The following is a 13,559-nucleotide window of genomic DNA, read 5'->3' as shown; positions in this document are numbered from 1 at the left end:
GATGCTGGTAGGATGCTGGCAAGATGCTCCACAACATCTTCATGTTAGCCATGAGGAAACCAAGAGCCCAGAGAGGGAGAAGGCTGGCCCAAAGCTGGTTAAGGAGCAGGCTACCACCTGCCTCTGTTTTTCTTCACTGACTTGGCTGCTCCATTTGTGTTCCACTCTGAGAAGCAGAAAGGCTAAAGTTACATGCAGGCAAGGGAGTACAACCATTTCCCTCCAGGCCTCTGGTTCTTCATCTGTTAAATGGGAATAATTATACTTCCCTGACAACACACTCGTGACCCTTAAGGGGAAATGAGTGCAGTGCGAATAGGAGCCCAGATTGCAGGGGAACTCTGAGGGCAGATGGGCCCACGAGATGTGGATTTACCTTATCATCTTCCCCCCAGGTGAGGCCCAGGCCTGGGTTGCCATGGATACCATGTCCCTGGAGCATCAGATCCAGAGTGTGCAACGCCACATCAGCTTCCTGAAAAAGGAGCAGATGGCCCTGCTGCGAGACCTGCACCTGGAAATCCTGAGGCTGCAGAAACGCTGTTCAGGTGAGGCCTGGAGGATGGGAGGTGGGAGAGGGGGACAGGAGGAGTGGTGGGCAGGGGGAGGCAGATCATGGAAGACCTCCACAAATATCAAGACAGTTAACAAGTTTGTCCTGCCCTCCCGGGTAGTGGGGAGCCATTGAAAGTTTCTGAATAGCATCATGCTATATTATGAAACTCGGCAGCTATATGGAAGATGAATTAGAGGGGAAGGGAGGCAAGGAGACTAGTGATGGGCTGATGAAACGGTTCAGTGAGTGATGAAAGGGGTAGAAAGGGGAAGACCAATGGGAGACAGGATGAAGGGGAAGACTTGGCAACTGATTGGATTTGTGAACAAGACAGAAAGAGGCACCAAGAATGAAGCCAAATCCCAGGCCTGACCTCTGCTCTTGGACCTCAGGCTTCAGCCGCCTGGCTGTCTCAGAGGCTGGGCTCTGGCCCAAGTGCTCACCCAGGCTGAGTCTCCAAGTGCAGCCTTTAGAGTCAATGACTCATAGAATGTGTCAGTTGGAAGAGCTCAAAGTCTTCATTATACAAGGTAAACTAAGACCCAGAGTGAGGAGAGAGAGAGAGAGAGAGAGAGAGAGAGAGAGAGAGAGAGAGAGAGAGAGAGAACCACTCAATACGCTAGTGACAGAGCCAAGATTAGAACCCAGGGCTCCAGACTCTCAGCTGTGCATGCCTCTGCAGCTTTCTGCAAATTCTCTCCCAAGATGCTCAGACTTCTACCTACCTTCCAGCCTCTGCTCATGGGAGGCTCCCCATTCTTCAGAAGGAAACTGAGTGACCTGCCTGGCTTCTCACTCTGTGGCATGAGAAGCTGGTCCTCCTGACTCTCAGCCACCACACCCTCCTCTGGCTCCATATATAGATTCAGCTGCTACATTCCTAGGCCAGGCTCCCTGCCATCTCCCTGAAGCCCGGATGGCAGTAGAGGCCAGCCCAGGCCATACCGACTCATCCCTGCCTGATGCCATTTTTTCATTCTAATGACAACATTAAAGGAAAATCAGAATGAGTGTGCCCTAAACCCTACAGCTCTTGCCCTAATTTCTTTTTTCTTTGCCCTAATTCTGAAGACCTGGGTCCTTCCACTCAGGACATAGGCCAGGATCCCAAGAAGGTGTAATAGGCAGCAACAGCCCCCACCGCCTTGCCCAGCTGGGTATGGAACTGCAGTCTCTTGGTTATTGATTAAGGAGATAAAAATACCTCTAGGCTGGTCTGGAGCAGCCACTCTTGGGGCTGAAATAACTGAATAAAGCCCTTATTCCAAGAGATGGAGGAGTGAAGAGGGGAAGGGAACAAAGAAGATTTTTTTCAAGGAGATTAAACAGACTCAGAGGGGCACCTGCTTGGCTCAGGCCATAGAGCACAGAACTCTGAATCTCAGGGTCATGAGGTCCAGCCCCTTGTTGGGCATGGAGCCTACTTTAAAAAGTAAAATAAATTTTAAAAAATGTAGGGACGCCTGGGTGGCTCAGTAGGTTAAGCGACTGCCTCGGGATCTCAGGGTCCTGGGATCAAGCCTCACATTGGTGTCCCTGCTCTTCCCTCTTCCTCCACCCCTCCCCTGGCTTGTGCTCTCTCTCTCTGTCTCTCTCGCTCACTCGCTCACACACTCTCTCTCAAATAAATAAAATCTTTTAACAAATAAATATTATATATATATATATATATATATATATATATATATATATATATATGTACCTGGGTGGCTCAATTGGTTGAGTTGAGCATCCAACTCTCTCTCTTTTTTTTAAGATTTTATTTATTTATTCATGAGAAACATAGAGAGAGAGGCAGAGACACAGAAGCAGGCTCCATGCAGGGAACCTGATGTGGGACTTGATCCCAGGATCACGCCCTGGGCCAAAGGCAGACGCTCAACCACTGAGCCACCCCGGCGACTCAGCATCCAACTCTTGATTTTGGCTCAGATCATGATCTCAGGGTCTTGAGATTGAGCCCATGTGGGCTCTCCCTTGGCCTCTCCTCCCTGCTTGAGCTCTCTCTCCCTCTCTCTCTCTCAAATAAAAAAAAAAAAATATATATATATATATATATATATGTAAAATAAACAGGGACTCAGAAGCTGGGAAGGGGATGGGAGAGAGGATGAACTAGTGTAGGAATCAAGTGGGCAGGGCTTCAGAAAGAGCCTGCCAAAAAGGGGTGCCACTCAGACTGAAGGGGTTTAGGAGATGGGAGTGTTCTGGGTGGTAGGGCAGCCTGGATGATGACAAGAACTGCCCATGTATTCAGCACTGACTTACTCCTGGTTTGGACCCTCCATTTATTTTCTCTAATTTAATCCTAGCAACAGCCCCTTGAGAGGCAGGTGTGATTTTGTTCCCATTTCACAGAGGAGAATACTGAGGCTCAGAGAGAGTTATTGTTACTGACCCAAGGTCACACAGGGTATCTGACCTCACTGCATGGTCTTCTAAAGGTAGGGATTCTTGCCAGAAGATGGGCAGGGAGATTTGATGGATGGGGGAGTGGAGTTCAACTAGGAGTCTATCTCCCCTCCCCCAACTTTCCTGGTTAAAGGTGAAACCAGCCCACTGGGAATTAGTGGCAGAGCCAAATCCTTTGGGGTACTCCGGGGCCTTGCAGGAGGGGCCAAGTTGGCTCCAGGTAGCCCTGGAGAGTAGAGGCATCAGGGTCCTCCCTGGGACTCCAGGAAGGAGGTTCAGACTCAGGTCACAACAAAAGGCCCAGGTACCCTGGCTCTCGGTCTCCTAACAACAGTTGGCCTCCCAAGGGAAGAGCCAGTGAGGAGAGGCAGACAGAGGGGCCGCAAGGCTAGACTCTGTAGGTGTTGTCGGGCATTGATCCCAGAGATTTGCTACCTTATCCCACTCCCAGGTTCACATGTCCTCCCTTTAGGCACCAGATTGCATCCCTGCAGGTACACACACTTGCTCCTGAAGAGGTGCCCTCTGCTGCCAGCGGCTGCCCGGGCTCCCTCCCAGTCCTTTCCCAGCTCTCAAGCCGTGGTGGAGTTGGGGGAGCTGGGGTGAGGCTGAAAAGATGATTAGACTCAGCTGGCTGAGGGAATGGGGCATTCTGGGCTGTAAGGAATGGGTACTGGGAAGACAGGCAGGCGCAGGGGTGGTGGCTGGGCTGCGGCTCCCAGGAGGAAACCTCTCTAGCACCCGCACCCTCAGCGAGCGGACCCCGCCCCTTGGCGAGCTGACCCCGCCCCTCAGCGCCAGCCAAGCCGCCTGTGGGCCTTCCGCCACCAGGGGGCGTTGTCCCCCGTGAGGCCCCTCTCCCTGCCTCGTGGAATATAGCAGAAAACAGGGCTTGGAAAGGAGCAGGGCTGATGCTCAGAAAATAACACAGGCACAGCAGCGCTGGCTGTGAAAATAGTGAAATGCACGTACCCTACTGGTAAATATCCACTTCCCTGAGTCCCCCTCCAGTGTCCCCAAGCAGCCTTCTCACATTCACCAACTAAACCCTGAAGGGGCTGTGGAACCCACACCACAGGGGTCCCTCCAGAACGCCTCTGGCTGGTTGTCATGTTAGATATTTGTACATCACTGCGGGGAAGGAGCAAATACCCCCCCAGCCTCCAAAGCAAGCCAGGCTCCTCAGTCCCACAAGGGTTGAACTAACTTCCACATGAACACATGGTGCTTGCACTGGAAAAATCTCTGGGCTTACAATCAGGCCAATCAGGCTTAGGCGGTGCCTTGCACCTCTCTTCATCTCTTCCCCTCACTGGACTGCAGTAAAATAGGTATGGAAGGTGGTTTAGATGGTTTCTAAGGATGCTATTATTGCCACTTGTTCGGTGATTCCCTGATCTCCCTCCCTCTCTTTCTCTCTCTCTCTGTCTCTGTCTCTTTGTCTCTCTCTCTCTCACACACACACACACACACACACACACACACACACACACACACAACTGCCTTTTATTTTCTCCCTCTAGAACTGACTCGTGACCTGGAGATGAGAGAGGCCCAGTCTCATCAGCAAGGTAAGAGAAGGATGACTGGTGGGGAGATGCCATAGGGGCCCAACAGGTCACCTTTTTCCCACCACTTAGTAGGACCCAAGCCTTCTCTGCCCCCAGGCCAGACTTGGGGGACAGCCACTCCTCAGCTTTTTTGAGCAGAGTACAGGATGTCAGCTCCATTTGCCTATTCATCTGGGTGGCTTTATGCAATGAACAACCGGCACTGGCACCACCATACCCTGTATCCATGTCTCTGTCCAAGTAGGAAAATGAAAGCTGGAGGGTTTGGTATACAGGAAGTCCACCTGGTCTATGACTCATCTCCCAAATCTTTCCTTTAAAAAAAAAATATTGTATTTATTTATTCATGAGGGACACAGAGAGAGAGGCAGAGACATAGGGAGGGAGAAGCAGGCTCCCTGCAGGAAGCCGGATGTGGGACTCAGATCCCACAACTCCGGGATCATGCCCTGAGCCAAAGGCAGACGCTCAAGCTCAACCGCTGAGCCACGCGGGTGTCCCGCTCCCTAATCTTTCCCATCCTTGCACAATGATTTCCATGATCAGTCCACACCTTCCAAGATGCTGAATGTTGAGATCAACACCATGGCAATATGGAGTGCATGACTTCAAGGAAACTTATCTAGGTGAGGAGAAAAAAGAAACACATGCACATCAGCAAATCCTTCATTTGACAAAAGCATAACTCCTTGCCATTGTAGCAATTCCACTAAAATATTTGTTTACTGATTATTACTTCACCTATAACATGGAGAGGGGGAGATGGTTGTTCAGTGGGCATAGAGTTTCAGTTTTGCAAAACAGAAAAGTTCTAAAGACCTGTTACACAACAATGTGACTTTACTTAAAACTACTAAACTGTAAAAAAAAAAAAAAACTACTAAACTGTACACTTGAAAACACTTAAGATGGTAAACTTAAGATGGTTATTTGTTTTTTGGTACAATTAAAAAAATTTTTTTAAAGGAGGGTTTCCATTGTTAAGATCTTAATCACCAAAATTAGGTGATCTTTGAGAACTGGGACTGGGTGTTATCCATTGTCTCAAGGTGCAAGACATGGAAAAGGACTCAGTAAAATGCTTAATTTCAAATGAATCACCATGTAGTCTTCCTTAGCCAGGAGGGATTTAGCAGAGTGGACTCCCTGCCATATTGATGTGCTGCTTGTAGATCAAGAGCTACATACATGATCAAAACTTAGGCATGGACAAAGCTGGGAGTTTAAGGTAAAATGTTGAGATTGCTTTGAATATTTGCATATTCGTGTGTAAAGATCTAAACATTTATAGATTTGAATGAATTCTGCCCACTGCCTAAAGTGGGCAACCTCTTTATGCCTCAGTGCTGGAAGGAAGGGGGAATACATCCCAAATACCAGATCTGTAACAAGAGCAACCTTCAACCCACCTACTATCCTTCCTTTGAAAGAGTTTCTGGGGTCATCTGACATTAAGGTATAGCCCAATGGGGGATCCCTGGGTGGCTCAGCAGTTTAGCTCCTGCCTTCGGCCCTGGAGTCCCAGGATCGAGTCCCACATCCGGCTCCCTGCATGGAGCCTGCTTCTCCCTCTGCTTGTGTCTCTGACTCTCTCTCTCTCTCTCTATCTCTCTCTGTCTCTCATGAATAAATAAGTAAAATCTTAAAAAAAAAAAAAAGATATAGCCCAACGTCCTGGTTTTTATCTTCTCAGTGGGTTTGAGAGCTCCATTTCTTTGTCCTCCTGACACTGATTTCCATGTCCTTGCCTAAGTCACCTTTTCCCTACCTTTTGTCACCTTTCAGCTGTCTGTCTCTACAGTCACTTACTTATGTGAATCCCAGGATTTGTTCCCTGCTGAAATGGAGCTCATGATCCAAGAGGCAGGGATCCTCAACACTGTGGGTACATTAGAATCATCTGGGAACTTTGAAGAAGCGCCAGTTCCCAGGTCCAATCCCAGAGATCCTGATTCAACTGGTCTTTGTTAGGGCCCAGGAAACTATATTCTAAAGCTCTCTGGGTGGTCAATATGTACCCAGTGTTGAAACTCAACGCAGCAGGCAAAGGCAAACAATAAATAACATCCATAAATTACGAGAGGTAACAACTGCTCTAGGAAAGAAACTGCAAGGTGCTGACCTACTTGATTCCCCTTTCCTGCCCACCTTCCCTAGTCGTAGGTCTGCCAGCCCCGCCCTCTTGCATGTCTCTCCTACCCACAGGCTTTTGCACAAACTGTTCCTCTGTGCAAAGCACCCTTCTCTCCCTCTTCACTGCTTAACTCCAACTCATTCTTCCAACTGCTGCTAGCCTAAGCGGCTCTTCTGCCGAGAAGACTGATTAGGTCACAGTATCCTGTTAGTCATTAGTCATGGCGTTGGCACATGTCACAGATGCAACCTCACATTCATTTGTGATTCGGGACGCTACCTCTCCCGCTACGCTTGCTGTGAGCCTCACGAGGAATGTTCCATCCCCCACCACATCCCCCAGTGCCTAACACAGTGCATACAGTAAGGGCTCCACAAATAACTGTGGATGGGATGACCGGGCAGGGAGGGTTTTTACGTTCAGGCTGAAACCTGAAGAGTTAGAGAGGCCAGATCGGTGCAAGGGCCCCGCGGACGAGAAAGGAAGGGCGGCGCAGCCGACGGGTCGGGGGCGAGGGAGAGCGCGGGAGAGCGCACAACCAGGGCGACGCGGGGCTCGGTAACGTGGACCGGCCAGCGGTGCGGCGTCGGCCGGGCGGGGGCCCTGCCACCTGTCTTCTCTCCTCCCCTCTCCAGAGGCGGCGAACCGCGAGCTCGAGAGCAAGTGCCGCGCGCTCGAGTCCCAGCTGGCCGCGCGGACGGCCGCCAACGCCGAGCTGCGGCGGGAGGTGGCGCAGCGCGAGGCGCTGGTGTCGGCGCTTCGCGGCAGCCTGCGCGCGGAGGAGCGCCGCTTCCTGGAGGAGCTGCGGCGCCGCAGCCACCGCGCCACCGTGCTGGGCACCGAGCTGCAGAAGCACACCGAGGCGGCCGCCTACCTCTCCTGCCAGCTGCACGCGGCGCGCCAGAGACTGCAGGCGCCGCGCCCGGGCCCCGCCGCCGCCGCGGCCCCCGAGCCCCGGCCCCGCCGCCGCGCACAGCGGGCCCGCCGCCCGCCCGCCGCCGAGGCCGCCGCCAAGGGCCCGGGCCGGGACTGGGCCGCCTGGGACCGCGCGGCCCGCGCCCTGGACGACGCCGATCCCATGCCCGACCCCGCGCTCTTCCTCTACGCCCGGAGGCCCCCGCGGCCCAGCGGCCGCAGCCCGCGCCAGCCACCGCCCCGGGAGCCCCCCGACCAAGCCGGCCCGCCCAGCGCTCCCGGGGAGCCCGAGTAGGCGCGCGGCGGCGGGTGGGGGGCGCGGAAGGCCGGCCCGGCGTCCCGCCACGAGCGCTGCTGGGGCTGGGGCCGCGCTGGCGGGTCCCGGGGGCCGAGCGGAGGCGGCCCCAGCTCCCCCACCCCTTCCGAGCGCCGCAGCCGGGCCGCGTCGCCGGCCCCGAGGCAGCTCTGCCGCGGGGCTCAGAGAGTGCGTGCGCCTTTCCGAGGAGAGGACTCGCGCGGTACGGACGCTCCTCTCGTCCCCGCCCCGCTGCAGGGTCGCGCCCTGTCCCGGGAAAGCTGACAATCGCGGGACGCGAGGGGGAAGGCTGGGCTGGCCTACGAGAGGAACGCAGCGGCACTTAGCACCCCTGGGCCTTCCAGCTCCCCTCTCGCCCCCGCCCCGCCCCGCCCCGCCCCGCACGGCCGCCCTTCCTGCCAAGCCTTCCTTTAAGGAGAGGCTCGGGCTGGGGGCTAGCGGCTAGCGGCTGGACCTCTTTTCTTCTGAAGCCGCTTCTCCTACCCCTACCCAGCTGATAGGTCCTTACCGGTGAGCACCCAACACTTTAAAGGCATTTCCTGCCAGAGCCCCTGGTAGGGAAAGTATGAAGCTTGAACTTCTGGAAGGTAGCACCCACAGACCCTTGGAGAGGAGGACAGAATGGGTTTTCTGGGAGAACCTGCTCTAAAGCTGTCTCCAGTTTAGTTCTTCCCCGGGATGCCCACCCAAGTATTCAGACTGAGAGCTGTGCTAGGGAAGCAAGGGGGCACCCTGGAATCAGCCACTCTGTCAGGCTGGTGGAAGGGCAGAAACTGCCTACCTCTCCTGGAGGTAGCTGGGAACCTGAAGGCTGCCTTGGGAGCTTTCCTAGTCCTGTTTAATGGTGCTAATTTCGCCCAGCTGCATCCAGAGGTGGGAAGAAAGGCCAGGTTCCTGGAAGTGGCAGTGGTTGGTCCAGGTTTGAGTTTGCTGGGGGCCGGCAGGGGTGTGTGTGGGGGTGTGTGTGTGTGCGCAGGGGGCAAGGGTAGGGCACAAGTTAGTTTCCTGTCTGGTCCCTCCAGGGGTGCCCCCAATGCTACCAGAACTGACAGTGGCTGGTGCTCCAGGTCCTCAACCCTCCTGCTGAGGATGGAGAGTGGTAAAATGGAAAGTGGGATACCCCACCTCCTAACTACCTTCTCCCCAGCTCCCCCCTCCTGACCAAAAGCAAGAAGTGCAGTTCCAGTCCAGCACACAGCCCCCCAGGCCCTAGCCCCAGCCCAGCCCCAAGAAAGCAAGCCCTAGAGCCCTTCCCCCATGCCATGGCTCCTCTGTTGGTCCTGCATTGAGTCCTAAGTGCCTGTGAGGTCTTAAAGGGGCTGCTGAGGGAGTGTGGGGGGGCAGGGAGAGGCCTTTACCTCACTCACAAATAACACATCCTGGCAGGTCCTGCCCTTGGCTGAGGCCAAGCATTCCGTGTGTCACCCAGGGTCTGGGAGGTGAGCAGAGTCAATCTCTAGGGATGGTGAACACTTCTCCCATCATGCTCCCTGTAATGAACAGGAGGAACCCGCAACCATGTTCACTTTCACTCTATGTGTTAGAGAGAGTGGGATCAACCAGAGGCAAAACCAGTGAGCACATTCCCAGCTCCCCCAAATACGCTGTCCTCCCCCAGCTGACACCAGGACTGCTGAGACCACTGAGCAATAAGCAGGCCTCATCCGGGTGTCCAACCACTGGGATGCCAGAGCCCAAGGTGTGGATACCCTTGGCACAGACCATGCTCTCTCCCTCTCAGAGTTGGGCCACAGTGGTGGCCTGGGGTCATTGCTCTGCCTGCCCTGGCCTCTTACCCTCCTCTCCTGCCCCATTTTTGTGCCTCTGCCCTCCGTGTCTCCCCTCAAGGGTGTGTGACTCACTGTCCCCCGGTCCTGTTGCCTCCCTTTCAGAGGTGTCTATATGAGGATGCCCTTCTCCTCTCTTGACTGCACTCTCTCGAAGGGGCCCAAAGGACTGTGGGAAGGAGGGAAAGGGTGTCTTTCTGGAGCAGCCCACCCGGACCCTGAGCTTCCACAACCACACTTTTGGGGCATACAGGGTGACTTTGTTTTGTTGATTCTTGTACAAAGATGGTAAAATACTTTATCCACCCACCCACCTACTAAAAGCCATAGCTATGCCCGCCTGGCCTCCTCCCAGCTTTATAGCAATAGCCCTTACTCCCCCTTCCTTCTTGGGGACCCAGAGTGTCTAGCTGGGGCCCTCTACCACACCCCACCCCAGGGAGCCTCCGGGCCTGCCGGCCTCTCCCTAAGTGACCCCATCAGCACCGCTGAACTCCTATCCCTCTTCTAAGTGACCAGAGATAATGACCCTTAATTATTTGTAGGGTGCTTGGAGATCCCCCAGATGAAAGTTTCTGAGAGTGCTGGGGTGGCTGACTTGCCGACTCTCACCTGAGGTGTTGAGGGTCTGGGAAAGGAAATAAGCCAACCCTCCTCCTCCATTCAACAAGCTGGAGGAGGGGCTGAAGCAGATGGAGGTTTTCCAATTTTAACAAATTCCTCTTCCCTGTTCTTTTCCTGGAAATAATGGACTGAAGACTTCCCTCTATCCATCTGCCCCGGGGGTTTGGAACAAAACCCTCAGTGCAGCAGAATGGGATTGGGAGTCAGCAGCCTGCCCTTGGCCTCAGGAGTCCCAAATTCCTCAGCCTCCAGCTCTCTTGGAGCCTAGAGGACCCACCCTGCCAAAGGAAAGAATCGCTCCCATAAGGCCCTGGAATGTCTGGGTGACTAGAAGAGAAAGGACTGTGTCTCTTCCCCTCTCCTCCACTCTTCTCTGCAGCACAAATCCCCATTGGAGGAGGGGCATGTTGACAAGAACACTCTGCCTTTGGTAGGGCTCCAGCCACACCCCAAGTGTGGATAGATCCAGGAAGGAGAGCTGCACGTGGGGATTGTTCTGGAAGTCAGCCAGGGACCAGTGGGCAATGCAGCATGAGACTCCGTGTCCCTGCCCCCCAAATCCCACCCACAGTGGCCTGCAGTTTGAGGGAGCACTCCAGGGCTGAAATGGGGTAGCTCTTCCCCAAACCAGCAGAATAGAGGTCTCCTAATGGGGAGGAAGGAGACCAGGAAGGTATGGAACAGCATCTCTTTAGTGCAGGGAGCTGGGGGCCCCTAAGCACCCTCTCCTTGAGGTGCCAGCCTTGAACGGGGGACATACAGGGCTTCCAAACCACCTGGCAGGAGCCCCATGGGTGGGGCAGAGGGATCCTGCTCCAAATTCTCTGTTGGCTGCGCTTTTTAATCCAATGCTTTTCAGAGTGTATTCACTCACCCACAGAAATAGAGCCCTATGCTTTAGGGATGACTGTCATATGCCTTATTCTTAATAAAATATCTTAAAAACATAAGCCAGACCTCTTCTCTGTGGGCACTCTGCCCTACTCCACCTTTGTTCTTGCAGGTGTGGGAAAGAATGCGGATGAAGGACATGGAGAGTAGTTTGGGAGTCAGCTGGTGGATTGTTGAGACTGGGAGCTGAGACTCTGGAGGCTTCTCACTGGATATTCCTCACAAGGCACATCTGAGGTGTCCCAATGCTCAAGCTGGCCCTGACTCTTTCCCCGTACCACCCCTATCCAAATGAACAAATGAGACCTTAGCTCTGAGGCTCCTGGCTACAGCTGGGAGAGATAGACTGGGAGGTCTCCAGGCCTGGAATTGCCCATACTTCAGTCTGGAAAGGAATCCTGGGGTTCTGGCATCTTTGGCCATGCTGGTTCCCCTTCCCTGACATCCAAGCCCATCTGATCCAGCTACAAGAAGCCCAGCCTCCCAGAAATGAGCCCTATTCTTACATTCCATTAATGAGGGTTACCCTGAGACTGCAATTAAGGTGTTTGGCACAGCCAGCACCCACAAGAATTTAAACCTGTACATTTTCAGTGTAGGTCTATGTTGTGGACCACTCTGGAAAAAAAGCAGCAGCCCTGTCTTCTAAGGATTTGGGGGACATAATGGTTTCCCTGAAACTCTTCTGATATAGGATCCATTGTTTCCTTTTGGGGAACTGCCCTTTTTTTTTTTTTTTTTTAAGATTTTATGTATTTATTCAAGAGAGATATAGAAAGGAGAGAGAAGCAGAGACACAGGCAGAGGGAGAAGCAGGCTCCATGCAGGGAGCCTGATGCGGGACTTGATCCCAGGACTCCAGGATCTCGCCTGGGCTGAAGGCAGCACTAAACCACTGAGCCACCCAGGTGGTCCCGGGAACTGCCCTTCTATTTCAGTTGGGGGGTGGGGGTGCTACCTCTACTCATGTGACCCAGGTAAAGTAAGTCACCCTGATTGGGCTGGAAGTGGGCACATGATTCAGTCTGAGCCAATGAGAGTCAGTCTCAGGACTTTTGCTGGATCCATCCATTGAACATACCAAGTTAGATGCCAGGGATACAACAGTGAATAAAACAACTATTGAGAAATACAAACTCTCGGGTGGCTAAAATAGCAGAATGTCAGTCTGGAGGTCTGGCAGGCTGTTTGCCACCACAAGGGATACTGAATATGAAGCTATCACACCAGAGGCAAAAGCAGAAGAGATGGAGACAATTCCTGGTAATTAAGCTGCTGGATCCAGCTTTCCTGCATCACATATACCCCTGCCCCTTTCAGGTATGTGAACTAATACACCACCCTCTTCTAAGTGGTCTACATTTTTTGTTTTTAAGTGGTCTGCATTAATTTGTGCATTAAAAAACGATTTTATTTATTTATATATTCATGAGAGACACACACAGAGAGGCAGAGACATAGTCAAAGGGAGAAGCAGGCTCCCTGCAGAGAGCCTAATGTGGGACTCTATCCCAGGACCCCAGGATCAGGAACTGAGCCAAAGACAGACACTCAACTTGAGCCCCCCAGGTGCCCCAATTTGTGCATTTTTAACTTTATTTTTTGAACGAATTTTAGACTTAGAGAAATGCTGCAAAAATAATAGAGAGTCCCTGTATATCCTTTACCCAGCTTCCCCTAATATAAACATCTTACTTTATCATAGTACAATTAAAACCAAGAAATTGACCTTCGTGCATGACTATTCACCAAGCCATAGACCTTATTTGAATTATCAGTGTTTCCACTCATGCCCTGTTTCTGTTCCAGGTGTTCTATCCAGGATCCCATTGCATTTAGTTATCTTTCCTTAGTCTCCTCAGTCTGTGACATACTTTTTTTTTTTTTTGTGACATACTTTTTAAAGCCATTTTGAGTTGAATTTTCCTGGCTTGCTAATCCCGAGAGTCATAATGATGTCCAAGAACAATCAGTGGGGGGAAAACAAGTGGACCCCAAACAATAAATTGCATTGAATAAAGTATTTGCAGACCTTTAGGGAGGGGATAACCCCTTCCAGTCAAGACTAAAAAGGAGTTTAACAAAACAGTGATATCTGAGCTTGACCGTAGACCTGGGATGGCTTCCACACCTGGCCTGTGACACTCCTCCCAGGGAAGTTGGCATCAAGAAAAGATAAGTGACTTAACTTGAGGTAAGTAAGGAAGTTGTAGTGAAGGAGTCAGGGATGGATGGAGCTGGAGTTGAAGTCACATGTATTGACTCCAGGTAGAACAGGCAGGCAGGCCTGGGCTGCCCCATCCAGCTCCTTGCTCCAGCCTCCGAGGATCAGATTTGAGCCCAGGATGGGCTA

General features: G+C 52.7%; 1 protein-coding gene across 1 annotated transcript; it reads left to right on the top strand.

Moving 5' to 3' along the window:
* Nucleotides 1–406: 406 nt before the first annotated feature.
* Nucleotides 407–7,883, top strand: CCDC92B (coiled-coil domain containing 92B). Its single transcript, XM_055316661.1, has 3 exons — nucleotides 407–548; nucleotides 4,492–4,539; nucleotides 7,309–7,883. Exons 1-3 carry the CDS (start codon nucleotides 419–421, stop codon nucleotides 7,881–7,883), a joined length of 753 nt encoding a protein of 250 aa, XP_055172636.1. The 5' UTR covers nucleotides 407–418.
* The last annotated feature ends 5,676 nt before the right edge of the window (nucleotides 7,884–13,559 follow it).

Source organism: Nyctereutes procyonoides, unplaced genomic scaffold (assembly GCF_905146905.1).
Source record: "Nyctereutes procyonoides isolate TBG_1078 unplaced genomic scaffold, NYPRO_anot_genome, whole genome shotgun sequence".
NCBI lineage: Eukaryota > Metazoa > Chordata > Mammalia > Carnivora > Canidae > Nyctereutes > Nyctereutes procyonoides.
The sequence above is the reverse complement of the archived record's forward strand: the minus strand, read 5'-3'. Positions and strand labels throughout refer to the sequence as shown.